We start from the raw sequence: 21,619 nt of genomic DNA, 5'->3' as shown, positions 1-21,619 counted from the left end.
GTTTGAAGAGAAAGGGGCAGCCAGGCAGGCAGGGAGGGTGTGGACAAACCTGGTTTGATACTGATTTCACAGAAACATGGTAATGAATTTATTTGGTGTGTAAGAAATCCAGTTTATTAGCCTTTCCCCTGTCTCATCACCCCTTTCAAAGCCACAGGGGCTTGGCTGGTGAAGCCTGAAATGGATGTTTCATAACCTTTGCTTTTAAATTAAACAAATGACCTCAGATTTTGGAGCAGTTGTTGACTCAGGGGAAAGTATGCCATTAAACGTGTGCCAGAAACAGATTTAATTGGTACAAGTCCCAAAAAGTGTTCGAAAGAGCACAGGCTTCCCGCATATAGATTTCAGGGGAATTACTCAAAGGCCGCACAGCTTTGTCAGAATTGGAGATGTGAAACAAGGCAGCTGAAAGACTCCGTATCAAAAGGGTAAATTCAATTCAAGAGATATTAATCTGATTACCTAAGCCAGGCCGTGAATCGGATATGCTCCATTGTGTGTCCATGTTCAACCTGGACGGCTAGAGGAGCCAATGGCTTCCTTTTCCTGACATATAATTAAGTTTTAAGAGACGATCGAGTTACAGATACAACGTTTAAAGAAATATTTCATTCAGGAGTGGCATTTACAGTGCTTGCCTTTTGCAAGAGACATTGTTCACTGTACTTCCTTGAGCCACGCCAGAGAGTGTGGGGATCAGGGCCTAGGGGCTTGGTGTTTGCATTTCAGGCTACAATAAACGTTCTCTGTGCACCTGCCTGGAGGAAAAACCAGTCCAGCCGCCTCCCGAGACAAAAGGGCCCTGTATTAAGTGCTGAAAACCCAGACGTGAACTGACCCTGGCAAATTCCAGCTAGAAAAAAAAAGTCAGTATTTTCGTCCAGTCCAAGAGAAGCTGTTTCTGGATTTCCTTTCTCTGTGAGTCTGAACAACAGTGACCTGTCAACAGAAGTCACCTCCTTTCTCATGAGTCTCCTTGCCTTTCTAGATTCCTTTCCTGATGGGGAAATCCATCACCTGGCACACCATAATATGTCCTCCAGTGATCAACACACACTCTCTTGCTCTCTCTCCACCATACTCTTCCCACTGAAATCTCTGATTTGGGTCATTAAGGACATGCAAGTACATCCTCCCAAAGAGACAGCATTACTGACTTGCTTGTTTTTAAAGATTTCTCCAATACACACTTACCACAAATTCAAGATACACTTAATGGCAAGAATATTTATCAGTAGGGCAGGCAACAGATCAAGGTCAGAGTTCCTCCATGCCGGTCCCGGTTCCCGAAGCCAGTTGGTCAAAGGCCATATACTAGGCCACACAAACCAATTTTCGATGACTTCTCCTGGGAGAGCTATTCAGCTCAGGAGAGCTATTCAGCTCAGGCTTGTTCTAATTTGTGTCTGGAATCAATCATGCTAGTCTCAGCTGATCTGTGCATTCTCATGAAGCAAAGAAATTTCTCACAAAATTTGAAACGCAACCAGATGAGGCATGGGCAGCTTTACCCCGGGTCACAGATGAATAAACTAAGAAGGGCAAGGTGATTACCTCAACTTGAGACTGTAGGTTGGTTACAAAACCAGAAAAGGATCCATGAACTGTAACCTCCTACTTCTCTCAGCCAACCCTGAGTAGAGGGTAGGATGAATTAAGTTGTGATTTTGATAACTTTAAAACTACCTAGGAAGGCATTGGGAGAAGGCAATGGCACCCCACTCCAGCACTCTTGCCTGGAAAATCCCATGGACGGAGAAGCCTGGTAGGCTGCAGTCCACGGGGTCACTAAGAGTCGGACACGACTGAAGTGACTTAGCAGCAGCAGGAAGGCATTGGCTACAAACCATTTCTGAAAAATTTTGGTGATGAAGAGCTAAACTTTAAACAGTTAACAACTTTCTCAAAGTCACCCCAACAGCTTCTCCAAAATCTCCCTCAAGGGGGTGGGAAAAGCAGATGATTGACACAGGGAAGCCAGGTTCGCTACAGGACCATTCCAGCTGGATGAGCGTCATTGTTTGTGTCTGGAAAGCACACAGGAACCAATTGCAGTTTACCTGATTTGGGGCTCATTAAACAGCTGGCCCAGAAAAACAGCCACCCACCACAGGTGCTAAGCTCCCCTGGCCAGCCGGGCAAGTTCTCAGAAAGTGTGGGGCTGATTTACAGCCTGCCACTTTGTGAGTGGGTCTAAGCCCATCTTGGAGATTGGCTACTGGCTGATATCCAGGGACCTACCTATACTGTGATTCAGGAAAGATTGATCAGGGAGTCCGTCTTTATGCCCTGATATCTCAAGATGGTGGCCCAAGCCACCACAAGATTATGCCACAAGATCATGATGAACACCTTTCCTTGAGTGTTTCTGACATAAAAGATGTGTCTCCCTCAACCTGGTAATTCACTAGCTGCTGGGCTGTAGTGTGACTTTAGCTGCTCCATGGATGTGGGCCTCGTATTCTGGCCTTTCCTTATATTCTTATCTTTTCCTGTCCTATCCACGGTAGTACAACACATACAGCCAGTTTGGATGTAAGGTTAGCTCATTACAGTAGGAAGGACTTCTGGGTTCCAACCAGATAAAGCTGACAAAAAATGAGAACTAGCCTTTATGTTCTAGTGGGCAGAGACCAAGCCTGACACTGTTCTTTTTAACCCTTGATCCTTCAGGAAGCATTTCTTATTACACATGTTCTGTTTTGAATGAATGAAAAGTTGACGAGACCAAAGCTCAATTTTGAGAAGTTAAGTGACTTGCTAGGGCTGGCCCTTGAACACAAATCTCCTAATTCCAAATGCGGTGCTTTATCTACTGTTATAACACACTGTTTCTCTAACGTCCATTTGTAGAGAGGTTTCAGGGGGCTGACAATCTGTCACCACTCCCTTCCATGTCAGCCATAACGGATGGCCCACAGGTCTCCCATGGAACCCTGCCTCTTGTCCCATTACACGGGCTTTTATCTTGGCCAAGATCACCTTCCTCTTCTCTTTCTCCTCTAGGTAACAGCTACTGATCCTTCACAATCCAGCTCAAGTGTCTTCTCATGAAGAACCTTCACACAGCACTCCCACCCCCAAATTAGGACTCTCATGTGCTTCCCCAGCAAAACCCTGATGCAAGAACCACTACAGCACACTTTGTATACACGTACATCATGATTCCCCAGCAACCTAACTATGAGCTTTCCAAAGAGCTGGGCCTTAGCTTCTGTCTCTGTATCCCTAAGCCGTCTGTCTAGCTAAGGACCCAGTAGAGAGTCCTGGTAAACACCCTTATTTGTAAATCAGACTAAACTACTTCACTCACAACTCTTGCGTGAATATGGGAGATTCCTTTTCCCAAAGCAGAACTGTTGGGCCCCTTTCCTCTCTGATGTTTTCCCTATGCTGCCTACTGTTATTCATTAATACAGTCAGTGCGGGCACATAGTTCAAGCTGACTGTACTTGGTAGGAATTTTAGAGCATACGTGATATCTCAGAGGTCACAGTGGCAGTCTCATGCTTATTTTAGGTGAGTACTGGTCTAAAACTTTAAATCATTCTTTGACTGTCCCTCTTGTAGCTGTAGGTGTCTCAATCATTCATTGAGTATTTATGGAGTAATTATAAGGACCAAGCACTCTTCCTGGCTCTGGAGATTCAGCAGTGAATGAAAGAGATAAGGAGGCCTCTCCTTAGGGAGCTTACATTCTAATGACCCTATGACAGGGTTCTCTTGCTGATTTACCTTAACTTGGGGTATCATGTCAAAGGGCAAGCAATGTTCCTTAGTTCTAGTTGGGTCTCTGAAGGAGTAAGGAGGTTCTTCCTGGCTGGAAGAGCCTGACTTTGGGCTCTGCCAGCTACTTACTCACTGATGTTGGTTTCATGAGTTCTACATTTAGAGATTTCAATCACCTGTTCTATCTCTGGTCTACATCTGTCTTAGAGGCATGTCCACCTTGTCACACAACTCAGAAGCAATTTATTTTAGTGCTTTTCCAGCCTCATTTATCTATACATTTTACAACGTTATGTTATTTTCAGGTGTACAGCAAAGTGATTCAGTTACATATACATATATATCTGTTTTTTCAGTCTTTTCCTTTATAGGTTATTACAAAATATTGAGTATAGCTCCCTGTGCTATACAGTTACGGCCTTGTTGGTTATATATTTTATACACAGTTGTATGTCCATGTTAATCCCAAATCCCTAATTTATCCCTCTCCCCTTACATTACATTTAAAAGCAAAAAAGTTTGTCTCCTTACTGCTTCACCCACTGGGGTGTCATCTATCTTCTATAGCTGAAAGAAATACTTCTGAGAAACTTAGATTCTCTGAGCTTCTTTTATGGGCCTATTCAATAGAAAGGTAGTGGAGAAAAATAAACATCAGAACCTAAAAAGGCCTCCATGTCTTCTATTAAAACATAAGAAGCCCTCTCCAATACACACACACACATTTCATTTCATCCTTCAGACCCTCTCTTAAAGGAAGGAGTAATTTTGCTCCAGCATATTGTAAATGATGGAGAGGGTGTAACTGACAGGTACAGACTACTTCCTGCACACATTTCAATCCGCCAGCTGCCATCTTGGCTTCTCTGCCCTGTCTTGTCTTAAGTAGGGGTGAATGATGGCTGGCCACAGGATAAACAGTCTGTGCTAAGGTACCTGCCACATGTCCCTGAAGAGGAAGCAACTTCCACACAGGTAAGCTTAGCCTCATACCTCCTCAGATAATAACTGTTTAGAGGAGGCAGTGAATTCTGAATAAACAGGAGAGACCTCTCTTTACCCTGAAGAGGTACTTTAGGGCTGACAGTGGGCATAAAGAAAATCAGATCAAAGAGGAGCCTGATCTGGAACTAGAAATAAAATGTTTTCGAATATTTAACAAGAAAAACAGTATGTTGGATTTAACACATTGACTAGCAATAGGGACGTAATACTAAAACTTTGATCTAAAAGATGATTTTGAGAATGAATATGATTGAAGGCCATTGACAAAGGTACACAGACTTCCGTGTTTACAAGCAAACTTAATAAAAATATCGGCTCCATTGGACACAGTTGTTTAACTAGCTGCTATGGCTGGGGACTCCGTAGGTACTTCCTTCTAAGGGAATCTGCCCTTCACACATAACCCCTTATAAGAGGAAAATGCCCCTTTTTCCTGGACCCAACAGAAAGGATGGGTGTACTGGCTGAGTTCTTTACTGTATTATTTCTTGGCCATGGCTGATTGGACCAAAAGATAACCCAGCCACAGAATTAGCAGGTGTGAAAAGGTAAATTGGGCTGATCAGCTCATATGGTCCAAGGTCAGTGCCATGGAAAGATTAGACAGATAGGAGAAAAAGGAAGACAATGTCCCAAGTTTCAACCTTTCCAGTTTCCAAGAAATCTGACTGTAATTTGCTTTCTATTTGCACATAGCCATGAGAATGCCAACACATCCTTACAGAAGAACTTAGTGGATGAAAATTTAAGTTCTAAAGCCAGACTCTCTGAGTCGGAATCCCGGCTCTGCCAGTAATGGTGTCACTTTCCGAAGACTCAGTTCCTCCATCTAGAAAATGGATAATGATTACCATCTGCCTCAGAGGGTTGTTGTGAGTATTAAATGTGATTGTGGATGTACAATGCCAGGCACACAAAAACATGGCCCATGAATGGTAGCGACACTTATTAGTAGACCTGAGGCTTTTTTTTTTAAGTAAACTTGAGTGGCTTTCTGTTTCTTGCTACCAAAAGAGCCCTGAAACAGTCTAGTAAATACTGTCTCCCAGACGTGAGGCAAAGCCTGAAGAAAATTCCACTGGTGACCCAGTGAAAGCATGTGGCTGCCAGGAGTCTGATGATACACCTTCTACATGCCTGTCTCCTCTCTTAGGGTATTGTCTCCTTCAGAGCTCAGATAGAGATGCTTTTGTTTTGGTATTTCTGTGCCTAACATGGATAAAAGACTCAATGCATAAAGAGTGTTTCTCAAAGTTCCCATCACTTCATGGCAAATAGATTTTTTATTCCCTGGGCTCCAAAATCACTGCAGACAGTGACTGGAGCCATGAAACTAAAAGACGCTTGCTCCTTGGAAAGAAACCTACAAAGCAGAGAAATCACTTTGCCGATAAAGGTCCATATAGTCAAAGCTATGGTTTATCCAGTAGTCATGTATAGATGTGAGAGCTGGACCATAAAGAAAGCTGAGTGCTGAAGAATTGATGCTTTTGAACTGTGGTGCTAGAGGAGACTCTTGAAAGTCCCTTGGACTGCAAGGAGATCCAACCAGTCCATCCTAAAGGAAAGCAACCTGAATATTCATTTGGAAGGACTGATGCTGAAGCTGAATCTCCAATCCTTTGGCCACCTGATGCAAAGAGCGGACTCATTGGAAAAGACCCTGATGCTGGGAAAGATAGAAGGTGGGAGGAGAAGGGGACGACAGAGGGTGAGATGGTTGGATAGCATCACAGACTCAATGGATATGAGTTTGAGCAAACTCTAGGGGATAGTGAAGGACCAGGAAGCTTGGGGAGCTGCAGTCCATGGGGTTGTAAAGAGCTGGACACGACTGAGCAACTGAATAACAACAATAACAAAGTGAGGTTTCTAGAACAGCAGGATTAACAACTCCTGAAAATTTGCTAGAATTACAAATTCCCTGGCCCCTCCCAAGACTGACTGAAACTTTGAGAGTGGGAGCTTGGTGGTGTGTGTATTAATTACCCTCTCAGCATGATTTTAACGCACACTAAAGTTTGAGACCCACTGGAATGAGGGTTCTGTTGGGGAAACACCACTTCTCATCCTTGACTGAAGTCCTATTCTATCTGGGGATCATCCACCTTTGACCTCATGGCTTAGGAAGGGATACACAAGAAACTACAAAAGAGGATGGAGAAGCATTCCCAGCCAGTCAAATAAGTCTCATCAATCACGATGATCAGGGAAATGACATGTTGCCAATGGATCATCCTCTCATTCTTTTCACAGAGGCCTCAGGAAACTCCCCATCATGGCATGCCGGATGTCCATGATCTGCACTGTCTCATCCCTTGCCTTCCTCTATGTGCCCCCTGCACTCCCAGTCATAAGGAATGATTCTTATCTTCTTCAGATGGCCATGCTCCTGCCATCGTAGCTTTGGTAATGATCTATCCTCTATCTAGAACATCATCCTTTCATCTCTGTATCCTTACACTAAGTATAGCTCCTGGTGCATAATGGGTGTCCCATTTCCCTAAATATTTGATGAGTTCATTGTTTCCTTACTTCCAATCTCCCCATCCCTAAGCCATCTAACACATCTCATCTAGAGAATCCACAGAGTACATATTATGATCATTTTATCATAAAACCTTAATCAGTCTGGCATGACCTCCTATATCTACCCTAAAGCCCCAGGCAAATGCCCCCTTCCCAACATATGCTACATTTCCCTGCAACAGAGATGCTGTATTTACTGAGTACCCTCCAGGACCTAGGGGATACAGGAGTGATCAAGACAAAGTCCCTGCCCTTGAGAAGATTATACAAAAGCAAGGAGGCAGTCCATAAACCCATAAACAAATAAACTTATAAGGTCAGGTAGTGATAAGGGCAATGAAGAAAATAAAGCAGGCTTAGGGGATTAGAGAAGGTTGGGATGGGGGTAGTGGTTTCATCGAAGACAGAAATGCAGGAAGACCTCTCTGGGAAGATGACACTTGAGTGAGACTGAAGGTAGTGAGGCAACAGGCAAAGTGAAGCTCTGGACAAGTGCCCCAGTCAATGGGAAGAGCAAGTGCAAAAGGCCAGAGACAGAAAGCCCAGAGTCTAAGGAACAAGGAAGTGGGCTATACAGCTAGAGCAGGTTTGGAGAAGGGGAGACTGATAGGAAAGAGGGCAGAAAAGGCGTATTTTGAACTTAATGCCTTAGTTCTCAGCTTTTCCTGATCTTTTCTGTGCTTCTTGAAATCCTATCCATCCTTCGAGGCCTATCTCTTCTACCTTCTTCCCTGGACCCTTAAGCTCTCCCTTTACTGAAAGAGATGTTCCTTTCTTCCTAAATCCTGGAGACTTTGTTTCATACCCTACTTGTCTAAAGCATTGCACACATTCTACCCAAATACTGTTCTTTAGAATGACTCTCAAATGGCACCATAACATGAATATAGTAAATACAGTGCATAAAGTATGGGCTCCACACTCATGAAATCATAAGGTTGGAAGTCACTGAAAGGTCTCCTCACCTAGCCAAAAAGGTGTTTTTTTAAAAAATTTTTTTGGAGGGACCAAGGCTCTAAAACTATGCTAATATATGCAGGAATGCAGCTAATGCCCAGGAAAAGTCAGTCTGACTGAATGAAATACTGTTTAATCCAACTGATATTTATCAACTGGCTTATCAGAAAAAGGAAGAAAAGCAAAGCCGTCGGAGATCCAGACCTAGGGCACAGCTGAGCTGGACTGTCTATTCTAGGGCTAGACCACTTTACCAGACCTTGTTACAATCCTTCCCAAATCCTAGTAAACACCACCAATGCATTCTAAATGTTTTTCATGCCACATAACAGCACAGACTAAGTTATCCCCCGGCACCACTCCTAGAAACCAACCATACCTTTCTTATGATTGCTGACCTAGACGCATCTCATCTTCAGTACAGAACTCTTTTCAATGATGGTAAACGAGGATCTCTTCTCAGAGAATCCTTCTAATCTGTAGCCCTCTGGGATCACACCTCTTCTTGACATCCCATTCTCTGGGTCTTCGGCCCCTCTGTCTCTGTAGTTGAAGCAACTGGCAAAACTGGCTTTGGTGTTCTCGTCCCTTCTGCCTTCATGACACTGAAGGAACATGTGTGATCTGGGAAATGAGCCCGTCAATCCTAAATAGTGAGAGGTCTGAGGGTGAGGGGAAAAGATTTTCACAACATTTAACCCTGTTCTCCCATGAACCACCTCAAAGACTTCTTCCCTAAGAAAACTTTCAGCTCTCATCTCATTTGATCTTAACGTACCTCCTGCCTCAAACACGTCTCTCTGGCAAACTCTCTAGCAAAACAGAGCTCCTGATCAAGAAGCGCTTCCTGGGGGTTGACTTCACTGTTCCTTTCTCCATTTGATCCCTCGGCTATGGTTGTATTGCCCCTGGCCTCGCTGCTGAAAAATCCTCAACAAGTTCCTCTCCCTTGTGAGACTGACAGCTTTTCAGATGTTTGTAGGCTGTGCCCAGTCCCCTCTCAACTCTGGCAGCCCCCACCTCACATAACATTTAGGTTTCCTTTTAGTTAAATACTACAGGGTTTGGGTAGTGTTTCAATCTTCTAAGTTTTCTCTATAAATTAGACCTTTCATAGCACCTGAATCATTGCTAGAAGTGGTATATACCCAGCTAAGGACCCTGGATGTTTGACTACCTAGGGGAAGCATAGCAGAGGTAGGTGTGTGTCCCCTTGTAACCAAAAGCTGTGAAGTTGTGTGTGTTGATCCACGTCTGGGGCTTTGGAATCAAAAATGGAAAGGCCACTAGGACACATACGTTTTTGCCCCAAACTCTCTCCTAAGTGGCAGCAGTGTGCGAACCTAGGACCTCAGGAGAGGAGCTCTGGCTTTGGTTCTGGCACCATCACCTCTCATTTGCTGTGGGGCCTTTGGGCAACACCCTTCTCGCCTTCATGCTTCACTTGCTTGAGACAGATCAAATGATTTATCACATTAAGACATTTTAAAATACTATGGAAATGCTAATGTTCACATGTTGATCGTCCTTGTTAATATTAACCTTGCAGTCACATGGCGACACTTCATGCTTTCAAAGTGCTAATTATAACCAACCTGCACCATGACCCCGAGCAGTGGATTTTTAAAGCTGCTTCAGCCCACACTCATTTTGCCCAGGGTCCTATCTAAATGAACAATGAGTTTGGGCTTGGACTGTGCAAAGCCTTGGAGCCAAAGCGTGGACAGAGTCCTGCTAACTTGACCAATCCACCCCAAAGTTTGTGGTTAATGGATTACAAATTTGGGTAATGCGGGACAATAAATTACTACTATAATAATAAAGCTGAAAGTACACACAATTTAAGCAGAAACACCAGTGTTTTTTATCGGAAATGGAAGAAACCATTGATCATAGCAACTGTCTGAGATTAGCAGGGAGCCACATTTTCAAACATCCTGCAGTAAATCCAGAGCAGATCCAGCTGGAAAGCAAGAGTGGAAATAAAACTTGAAAATTCATACCATGCTTTGAAGTCTGCCTCTTTCACAACCACGAGTCCCTGATTTGTCCCAACCACTCCGAGCTGTTCTCGCGTGTTGAATTTATTTTAAAAGAGACACAAGACACACACTTGCATATAATCTATCAAATGGACTCCAGCTTTTTGCAAGGATGGTTTGCTAGGGAATATGAATCCCAAAATATTTCTCGTGCACATGGAATCAGCCATCAATTCAATTGGAATAGAAAGGCTTCCAATACTAAAACTAGAAATCATTTTTAGTCCTAGTAATAATACTTTTTCTCTTGTGTTCTTTCCTTGACCCAGCCAGATACTTTAAATTTTTAGTTTTTAAGGCTATTATCTACCAAAACTATTACTACAGATAAAAGGATATTAACATGCCACCCTAGGCTCCTGAAATGGACATGTCACCACACTGGAGTGAATGCTATCCCAAAGGATATTATCAAAGGAAGGAAAGCCAATGACCTAAGTTGAAGAGAGCTTCAGTCTTGCACAGGGTCCACAGTCACCATACATCAATCTCAACTACCAACTCTGCCTGAATAGACAGGGACTCAGGAAGCCCTTCTGCTCAAATTCCAGGTGACTTCAGAATAGGACACGGATGGTGTCTTAGGCCAGCTGGACTGTAGAGCCTCTCTTCACTGATCAATAGAGGCAAAAAGGATGTTCTCTGTGAAATCCCATCATCCTTAACACCTTCAATGACCTCCAGGAAGAAACATCAAGGGCATCTAAGAAATATATCCTTGGCCACGGAACAGTTACCATAATCTAGTGAGTAACCAGACACTGAACTTCGTAATAACCTACATGCTTGAGTTTCCACCAGCAGAAAAAAACACCGAAGAAGAAAATACTTGGACTCACAGTGCCTGGTCAAGAACAATGTAGATCATAAAGTCAAAAATCCTGATTTCTGCCCTTGGGTTCACAATAGAACTTGGGTCAGTTTGCATAAGCCTCGACCAGTCCATTCTCCCACTTGAAGGAAAGAATGTTTGTGAAAGGCAGTCTGAAAACTGACAAGCACATGTACACACGTGGGGAGTTATTTTAACTAAATAGGGAAAATTCACTTTGCCTTCTAATGCCTTCACAACGCACACAGCTTATGAGCAGAAGCAATGTCGGGACAGTTCTCCAGGGGTCACTTCTCCCTTCGTCGCTTCCCCCTGCTTGGGAACTGGATAATTTACCTGGGGAATGAATCCTCGAAGGGAATCAGACCATGGACCCTAGCAGTGAATGTGGGTCTACATAATCCAAGCATAAATTTAATAAGAAAAAAAAAAAACACCCCAGCAACACAAAAACAAAGAACTCTCAACTTTACAAACACTGGGAGGGCAACAGCTGGTCAGCCGAGATTAAAGGAGCGTGAGAGAACACCTCCCATCTCCTGCCTTCTCCTCCCCCATCGAGGTCCCTGCAGCCAGCCAGGGCTCCCTTTTACAGCCCTGTGCAGATGACCTTGTTCCAGCTAAGATAGGAGCTCTTTTGATCTCAGCAGGGGGAAGCTCTGGGCCTGCAGCTGGCAGATATTAATAGTACAGGATCCGCTGGTGTGGAAGAGATCTCTCAGTTGGGCCAGGTCACTCATATTCCCTGCTCTGCGTCAGAGCAGAAGGGACTTCATCTCCGCACATCAGCCCCTGCTGGGTACTTCTCTCGGGTCAACTCGGATCATTTTCTCACTGGCTGCTCTCTGCTGCTTGTTCTCACCCTACAACTGTTTTCAAGGGAGCGCTGTTTTAAGCTGTGCCCTCTGCTCTGCAGCTGAAATCCATTACAGGACAGGGTAAACCGTGGACTCAGCCCATCACAGTGTGCTCCTCACTCTCACCGGCTTGCACACTTCTTGTGTACACGTTTGCGCGGGAGAGAGGCAGCAAGAGCAAGGGACAGACAAACCCAGAAATGTTTACAGAGAAAGAAACAGCAGGATGGGGAGAGGGAGTTGTTAGAGGTATGCCGATGGATCAGCGCTAAGATTTCCAAAGATCCGCCCCGTTATGCTTAATCTAGGACGACAAGGTCACTCTTCCCACCCTGTAAATCAGAATTTTAAAACCCCATCAATGAGTGAAAGCTCCTGACCTTCAGACCCACATCACAATCTAATAATGTTAAAACCAGAAAAGACTTCAGCCATCTTATATTCATCCAGTCTGTCATTTAACAGAAAAAAACTGAGGCCCAAAGTAATTAAAAGAGCTGCTCAAGCTTACAGAGATAATAGCACAAGGGCAAAGCCGATACAATGAATGCTTACAACAGCAACAAAGCGATTTATACATTTTAATCATAGCAACATTAATAAACACTGTGATATAGTTGAATAGGTATAAATATTCTAAGAAATTTATTATCTTTTTCATTCACTGGTAAAGAACTTCAGAAAAAAAAATTCCATAGACTCTTTATCTGCTTTGCTATGCAAGGAAAAGACCAAAAACATCAATTGCTTCCGTTCTCCCTTGGGTTTCACGTTAAGAAAAAGTTGTCTCGGAACAAGCTGGTAACTGTCCCTTTGCCATGAACATGACTTTACCATTTTCTTAAAGCGGTTACACTGGAGCCCCAAAGCAATTTCCTTTGTATCTGTTTTGCTCCTCCTCTTTGCTTGAGATAAACCAGGAAGCCAGGACAGGGAAAAGTACTCTTGCTTATTGGTTTTCAAATGAGGAAACAAGATATTCTCTTGTGGTCTCCTCCTAGGAACTGAATAAATGTGTGTGTCTGTGTGTAATTATTATAATAACAATTTTTGGTCACATTCATAGGTGATCCCCATGGTTAACCGTAGTTACAAAGCATTTACTACGGTATTGGTTCAGCATTTATTTAGTGCCCACTCTGTGCCTAGGCGGTCTTCCCAGGTGGTACAATGGTAAACAAAACACCTGCCAGTGCAGGAGATGCAAGAGATTCGGGTTCCATCCCTGGGTTGGGAAGATCCCCTGGAGAAGGAAATGGCAACCCACTCTAGTATTCTCGCCCGGAAAATTCCATGGACACAGGGGCCTAGTGGGCTATAGTCCATGGGTTCGCAAAGAGTTGGACACGACTGAGCGTGCGCACGCACACACACACACACACACGCACACACACGTGTGCACACACACACACACACACACACACTGCGGTTAAAACCTTGCTGGTCACTCAGCAAAGTTTTTAATCCACAACATGGATAAAAAAGAATACGAGAAACCTGTGTCCTTAAAATATCTGCCAATTCAGTAGGGAAACCATGAAAAGTGAAATTATTTTTAAAGATCTTTTAAAGATCTATCTTGGTGACCAGGTAGAAGGACCACAGAGGAGGAAGAGAAAGTGATACCAAGGCAGCCTGGAACAGGCAAGGAGGTTTTGTGGAAGAGGCGGTCTTTAAACAAACCTCACCTCGAGGGAGTGGGAGGATTTGGGAGGAAAAGAAGAGGTAGAAGTAAAAAGGGGGATGGTGTTCTAGACGGGCAAGCTGTCTGTGCAGAGCACAAAGGCAGGGGTCGGGAGAGCCGGCAGAAGGGCGCACACTTGCTGGAGGAGCTTCCCAGAGGCTGAATACGAAGGAAAGGCCAGACCACCAAGAATTGAGAAGTATCAACCTAACCTAGGATATTTTTGGGGAAACTGATCCACACGAAAGGAAAGAAAAAAACCTGATTTTCAGTATGTGTTGACTTCCATGGTGTAAATACTTCCACCCTGGTTGATTGAAAGCTAACAAGCCACGAATTCCTGAATATTTTAAAATCAGCTTGTTGATTTTTGCCCATTCTCAGGAAATGGGCTAAAATAATTTCAAGATTCAAGAGTAGGAGAATGACACAATAAAAGGAAGCCAGAAATGGGGAAGTGGGTGATGTGGTAAAGGCTGGAAATGGGAAGGTCATTATGGAATTTATTAAAATAATCCAATTGTGAGTTTTTAGTAAGTCAGTGTATTGCTCACAATATAACTCATAAGAGGGGACAGGTATGTTTGGAAAGAAAAAATCAGGTAGACTTGATGATGAAAGGAGTATATGGAGGGAAGGATGATAGGTGGTGATTCAGCTTTTTAGCCCAGGTGATGGGAGAATGAAAGGCATCACCGAGTGTGGAAATAGGGTACACAGAACATTTTACGCTTTTTATCCTGAAAAGGCCTCCTTTTCATCCTGAAACATTTTCATCCTGAAAAGCACCACCAAGAAGCAGGGATGTAGTCCTTGCCATTTGGGGGACCATAAACCAAGGCCAATCCATGAAAAACCACCTGGGCAGTTAGGAGCCCTAGAGGTCCCATATATTCCATCATGAATAATTCTCAGAAAATGGAAAGTGCAGAGGGGCCTGGAACAGCTATGTTCATCCACCCAGGCCCACAGCTTTTTACCCTAAAAGAAATCAGAAGGCAACTAGCAGAACTCAGAAATGTCAAGTAAGAACTTTCAATAAAACTAGAAACCACCCACTGGCTCAGTGCTGTAATTCCCCTAGCTACGTAAACCAGAGCCAGTCTGACCTTTGCTAGCATGGGACGGTGGATAAAATTTGCAGATTTACCTACATGGAGAGTTTTTTCTTAATCTTTCTGTAAAACTGATTGGGAATGCCACATCTCTAGTACGTGATACTGGTGCATACATTTAGATAGCCCCAAAGGACCCAGTTTAAAAAAAAGGTTAAACTGCTGTGGAACCAGGGGTAAAGCCAACATTGGAGCATCAGTCTCAAAAACAAAGTCATTGAGCAGTTTACCAGCTTTTGTACTAAGGACCCAAAAGAAACTATAGAGGAGGCCTTAGGTGGTGGTGAAGATGCCTGAGAAGATGCTTCACTCAAGTGAAAAAGGAAGTTCACTTGTAGAGACAGAACAAGCTAGAGACAGAATAAGAGATTCTACAAATATAAGGAATCAGAGGCCAGGAAAGGTGGCCAAGACTCCATCGCCCGCCTCCGGCTTGGTTCACTGGCCAGCACCTATTAGCTGTGTCTCAGTTCTCAGCAGGAGGCAGAGAGGTGGTGGTGGGGCTGGGTGTCAGTGTCAAGTTTCAGCCCCTCTAGGACAGATCTCTTACCTTCAGACAAGGACAAATCATCAGCTGGAGACACCAGGTCTGCCTGAGAAGCTAGGGCTCCGCTCAGATGGGTTGTAATCTGATTCGTCAAGATAACCTGTGAACAGACAAGGAGAAGGTGGAGGGAAGGGAAAAGAGAGACCAAATTAATTATTAGAGCTATCAAAAGGCAGACTGTGGTTTAGGGGAAGACTGCTAAATACACAGGTAGGAAAACCCCAGCTCTGACTTTCATCAATTTTATCTTGAGGCCAGAATATCTGGCCAAGTCTCCAGGTCATTCAAATCATAGAAAACCCAGGAAACAGACTAACTTTTTTTTTCCAGCTTAAACTATTTATCAATTATTTCTAAATGCTGAGCAAATTGCGACAGAGAGGTATTGGCGTATCAGCTGAATAATATTAACACAAGGCCAACCAGAGAATGAAAATGCACATGTACACATTTTATCATTTTTAAGATTATATCCACAACATACAATATCAGTGCTGAAGAGAGGCAATGATTTAACATCTGAATGCCTGGGGCTTCTTCCCTTGTCAACGTGAAAATCAGAATTTTCTTTCCAAATCTGTGAAATTGGAATAAAACTCATCTCTAAAGGACTAGCACTCTTCTCTTAAACAAGTTGAATTCTAACAAAAGAAATTCGAAGTCTCACTACGTATTTAAAACACAAATGAATAGAATCTGACCTATACAAAATAAAGTTCATAACATTTAAAATTCCTAGAAAGAACTCTGAAATTACTTAATTCACATGGTTTATTTCCACACAATATTTTAATATGTGGTTCTATCAAGAAATTATTCTTTTCCTTAAAAATCCTCATTTGTAAAATTTACTCTATTGTTTATAAAGCTAAAGAACAAAACACAGATTCTCTTTTGGAAAACTGCAGCCGGACTAATGCCACGATCAGTTTCCCAGATTTGGATGTTCCCATCATGGACACATTGGTGAGCCATTTTGGTCCCTCTTCTGAAAAACCAGGCATTTGGTGCCTGGAATACGCATCTGGCCAGACTGTCTTGGTCTGTCCCAAGGGTCAGCTATGGTTTTGTTGCCATCCTGACTGGAGTAGAAATGGAAATCGTCTCCATTCTTAATTGTCCAGCTTTTCAGCTGCACCTCTGTTGCTGTCTCTTGAATGGACCAATGACACGTTATAAATCCTATGCCAATGGCAGCTTAATTGGGGGCGGAGAGGGCAGCAGGATGGCAGGGTCAGGTAAAGAAATGAAGTACTCTATTAGCAAAGACAGCCTGTCCAAGCTCTTTGTGTGTCAACAAGGCTCGTGTGAGTCCCCAGTTTCTCTGCAGTGATGATCTGCAGATATCTGCCAGATATTGTATCTGCCATAATATGTATAAAACATAATAATCATAATACATAATAATGTATCTGCCAGATATTGCAGTATTCCACTGAGTGCTTGCTAATCTTTTCCCTCCTATTCTTTTGTATTGCTCATTTTTATCTGGATGGGTAAGAATCACATATGATAAGTTTTTCAATTAAAATGTCTGGAAATGGTCAAATAATAGCCTGCTCTCTTATGAAACAATATTCATATTTAGGAGCAAGAGTAAGAAATTATGTTCATTTTCCTCTTTATTTTATACGGTATGAGCTTTGGAGTTCAATAGAATGGGATTCAAATTCTGACACTGTGAACCTTGGGAAAGTTACTTAAATCTTCGAACTTCATCTATTCATAGGTGAAATAACACCTATCTTATGGAATCATTATGAGAATCGAATGAGATAATCAATAACCAATGCAAGGTATTAAATACGGTATCTGGCACATGATATATATCCAGTAAATGTAAGCCATTGTTGTTGCTACTATTTCCTTCAGAAGGGTGTTATATAGGCTAATAAATTATTAATAAAGCACATGCCACATGCTTCAGATATTAGATCTAATAACAATGAAATCACAATTTTCTACATCAAGATCAGCACCTGATCATTTCTGCCAATCTTAGTCCTAAACTTTCTTTAGGTGCAAAGAATTACATAAAAATCTCAGTAAGAAAAAGATAGTAATTACTTAAAGCAAAGCCAGCAACCAACTGATATTGTTCTGAGAGTACTACATAGTTTGTCTACTAATGAAGAAGATAATGTATCTGCCTGTCATAGTCTTTTTAAAAAAGTGAAGCTTCGAGAGAGCTAAATATGTAAGCTCTACTTTTTAGGGAATTCTTCTAAAAGATGGTTTGGTGAAAATGACTAAAACACTAGTGATACAGTAACAAGAAAAAAAGTTTCTGAATACTGACCATGCAGAGCATGTTACTATGTACCCAGGGGAAAATAAAGAGAGGAAGTCTTGGTGTGTCTTCTCAAGAAACTAAGTAAGTTAAAAGTAAAACATTTACTAAGGTATTCAGACCACTTATTCTCAATTGCATTATTATTTCCCTGGTCCTACAATGGAAACGTGCACTGAGATGATGTTTTTATTATACATAGCTAATAAAAATGATACCTTGCCAAGCCTAAAAGCAAACTACAGATGTGCCTCCAAAGATACCCACCCCCACCGCCACTTCCAATGAAAGAGTAGACAGAGAAGAAAACATTTTCACTCTCCAATGGCAAAAGAACAAGCGCGTCCATGGTTTTGGTAATAATCCACTCCCTTTTTCCTATAAGTCTGAAAGCCAAATTGCTGAAGGGATACACAACCAAACTCGAGAGGGTGCTCTTACTGAATTGTTGTGATTTGCTAAGCCTGTGATCAGCAAAATGATAGAATGGAAACCTTTCCAAACAGCATCGATTACAAATAATCATGACTTGGGTGGAAGCCTATAGATGTGCTGTCCTCTGAGGCAACCTGGAGTCATGAAAACGACACTCCTAAAATAACTTATCAAATACTATTACATGTTATGAACAGAATCTTAACACGATCTGCTTTCAGAAAATGAGTTTTGATACTGACACTTCAGAGGGGCTTTCCTGCTGCTTTGCTCTGCTGAAAAGATGAAGCCTTCTCACACTTGGTACTGAATTTGTGCAAGAGTGCTGTCTGTGTACATGATGAGGTTGAGAAGTTTGGAGTCAGACACATCTGAGTTCAGATCCTGGCTTCTACCACTTACTGTGTGATGATGGGCAAGTGTCACAAGTTCTCTGGGTATAATTCTTAATTCAGAGTTCTGAAGAATGCTCATAAAGTCCTGAGGATAGTGCCTGGCCAGTGGGAAATGCTTAAACGTTAACTTCCACCATTGTCTTTAGTTATCTTTTGCTGACTTTATACCTGGCTTGTTGAGACAGAAAACCTATGTCTGATTCCCTTTTATACAATATATAGTACACTGATGACAAAGAACAAATATTGGTTGGTGATATGCTAAAAAAGCAATAAAAATTTAAATGAAAGTGCATGCTATTTTTGCCATTTCTCTAAAAATATGACTAGTTGAGAACATATAACATTCCCTCTCCCTGCTACTACCATCAATTTCAAATCCAAAGACTAGAGTGAGACTCTTGAACTAAGGAGAAATTTTGCTTTTAGGTTTTTTGTGGTTTTTTTTGATGGTTGTGATTACATCTTTACATCTGAAGCCAGGAGGAGATGGAATTCAGCTTAAAGTCTACTCTTCAGACCAGAGAAGATGATCTACTTACTGGGAGAAATAGGCAGCCCTATACAATGTATAAGGTAACTACTAACTAAACTCCATTCAGCGTGAAATAAGGAGAGATCAATTTCTCCCAAGACTTCCTTGCAACGACAGCTGGTTATAGGATGTTTCAGGTACACATGAAAGGAAATGACTTCTCAAATCATGTCATGTACACCTGGAGTCTCATTTTTAGTGCTCCCCTCCCCAGGCAAAATAAAGGGGTTTCATAAGTTTGCCCTTGGGTTCTAAGTTTCCCTTGCATCACCCAACTTCTCTAAATGCATCCTATTCAACCCTTGTGTGTACTGAAGTTGAACAGCTAAGCTCAATTCAAGGGAACAGTGAAGCTCTCTAAGGAAGAAGTTTCAGAGTACAGATTTATAAAAAACCTAATAGCCCCTGCCTTCATAGAGAGTAGGACTTCTCTCATAAGCTAGCAAGGAGATGGAAAAACATGAAGCATTTAAAGACAAGAAGAACTAATAAGGCAGACAGGTGGGAATGAATGTCATTTTTGGCAGAAGGCAGAAGGTCCTGGGGAAGAAAATCCAGCCAACAGACAAACGAAAACATGACTCCCTTCCAGTAAGTAGCAAAAAGGTAGCTTACGAAAGGAAATACCTAGAGATAAGCAGGTAGGACTTCCAGTTGGCTCAGTGGTAAATAATCCAAGGCAGGAGATGTAGGTTTGATTTCTCGGTTGAGAAGATTCCTTGGAGAAAGAAATGGCAACCCACTTCAGTACTCTTGCCTGAAAAATCCCATGGACAGAGGAGCCTGGTGGGCTACAGTCTATGGGGTTGCAAAGAGTTGGACACAACTGAGAGGCTGAACAACAACAAAACAGGTAGGAGTAGGATGAGCTGGTCAGAAGAACCATCAGCCCCCAGGGCCAGGGAACTGGTGAGCTGGAGTCCACTGACCAATTGAGCCTGACCCTCCACCAGTGTGGACCATCTGCCTTCAGCGGGCACATCTTTCTTCAGCTACAGTAGGACAAGACTAATCTGGGCTATACCTACACCCCACTCATGCCTCCCGCTCCTGGTCCAGAATAAATCCTGCCTTTGGGGCCTCTGTATGTGTGTAGCTTGTATGTACCTAACCTGATCCACCCTACACTGAAGTGTTAAAAAAAAGTATCATTAGTAGCCACTCAGTATAGTCCAGCCCACTGAGTACTAGAAAGTGATGGAGAGAAGAAAGAGTGGGACAGTGCTGGAGAAATCAGAGTGGGAAACTGTCAGGCCTAAAAGTCCAGCCTTTGAAAAAGAAGCTCTTTTTATTTGACTCTTGGGAGGCAACTAAGAGGGACTGTGTGGTCAGCCAGGAGTAGAATAAGTTGGAATGGGATGTCTGGCCCTGTTTGGTCAGCAGAAGAGAGATTCATGATCAACAAGACAATAGCTCAACATCTATAAGTTGGATATCTTTAAGGACCTAAGAATATGGCACATGCTCTCATTTAGCTTTCTGTGCAGGCAGGTGAGAGACAAACTTTTTAATCCCTTCTTTTCAGAGATTGAACTAGAGTCACTGGCCTGAGATTAATAGTTCAGATAAGAAAGGGGGTCTGCAGGCCTCCCTGCCCACTCTCCCTCCCAAGACAGGACTGAGCAGAGGAGAAGAGAGAGAACAACTCTCAGCCCACAGCCACGGACAGGCCCAGGCCTTGAATCTGGGTCACCAGAATCTGATCTAATAAAAGTAACGAACAAAGTGTCTAACATCTATTTTTTTTAAATTTTTTAAAATATAAATTTATTTATTTTAATTGGAGGCTAATTACTTTACAATATTGTATTGGTTTTGCCATACATCAACATGAATCCACCACGGGTGTACACGTGTTCCCCATCCTGAACCCCCCTCCCACCTCCCTCCCCATCCCATCCCTCTGGGTCATCCCAGTGCACCAGCCCCGAGCATCCTGTATCATGCATCAAACCTGGACTGGCGATTTGTTTCACATATGATATTATACCTGTTTCAACATCTAGAAATACATTAAAAGATTATGAAAATGCTACACTGACTGGTTCCAAATAGGAAAAGGAGTTCGTCAAGGCTGTATATTGTCACCCTGCTTATTTAACTTATATGCAGAGTACATCATGAGAAACGCTGGGCTGGAAGAAGCACAAGCTGGAATCAAGATTGCCAGGAGAAATATCAATAACGTGAGATATGCAGATGACACCACCCTTATGGCAGAAAGTGAAGAGGAACTAAAAAGCCTCTTGATGAAAGTGAAAGTGGAGAGTGAAAAAGTTGGCTTAAAGCTCAACATTCAGAAAACTAAGATCATGGCATCCGGTCCCATCACTTCATGGCAAATAGATGGGGAAACAATGCAAATAGTGAGAGACTTTATTTTTCTGGGCTCCAAAGTCACTGCAGATGGTGATTGCAGCCATGAAATTAAAAGACACTTACTCCTTGGAAGGAAAGTTATGACCAACATAGATAGCATATTGAAAAGCAGAGATATTACTTTGCCAACAAAGGTCTGTCTAGTCAAGGCTATGGTTTTTCCAGTGGTCATGTATGGATGCGAGAGTTGGACTGTGAAGAAAGCTGAGTGCCGAAGAATTGATGCTTTTGAACTGTGGTGTTGGAGAAGACTCTTGAGAGTCCCTTGGACTGTGAGGAGATCCA

At 42.6% G+C, this 21,619-nt stretch overlaps 1 protein-coding gene across 6 annotated transcripts in view; it reads right to left on the bottom strand.

Annotated features, from left to right (window-relative positions):
- RAD51B (RAD51 paralog B) overlaps positions 1–21,619 on the bottom strand; it is a 620,299-nt gene that overhangs the window by 153,022 nt on the left and 445,658 nt on the right. For all 6 annotated transcript variants that reach the window (XM_027552246.1, XM_027552247.1, XM_027552245.1 and 3 more), the window contains one exon: positions 15,304–15,400. In XM_027552246.1, coding sequence (XP_027408047.1) covers positions 15,304–15,400 — 97 coding nt within the window. The remainder of the gene's footprint in view (positions 1–15,303; positions 15,401–21,619) is intronic.

Source organism: Bos indicus x Bos taurus, chromosome 10 (assembly GCF_003369695.1).
Source record: "Bos indicus x Bos taurus breed Angus x Brahman F1 hybrid chromosome 10, Bos_hybrid_MaternalHap_v2.0, whole genome shotgun sequence".
NCBI lineage: Eukaryota > Metazoa > Chordata > Mammalia > Artiodactyla > Bovidae > Bos > Bos indicus x Bos taurus.
Note: the sequence above shows the minus strand (reverse complement) of the source record. Positions and strands in the feature narration are given on the sequence as shown.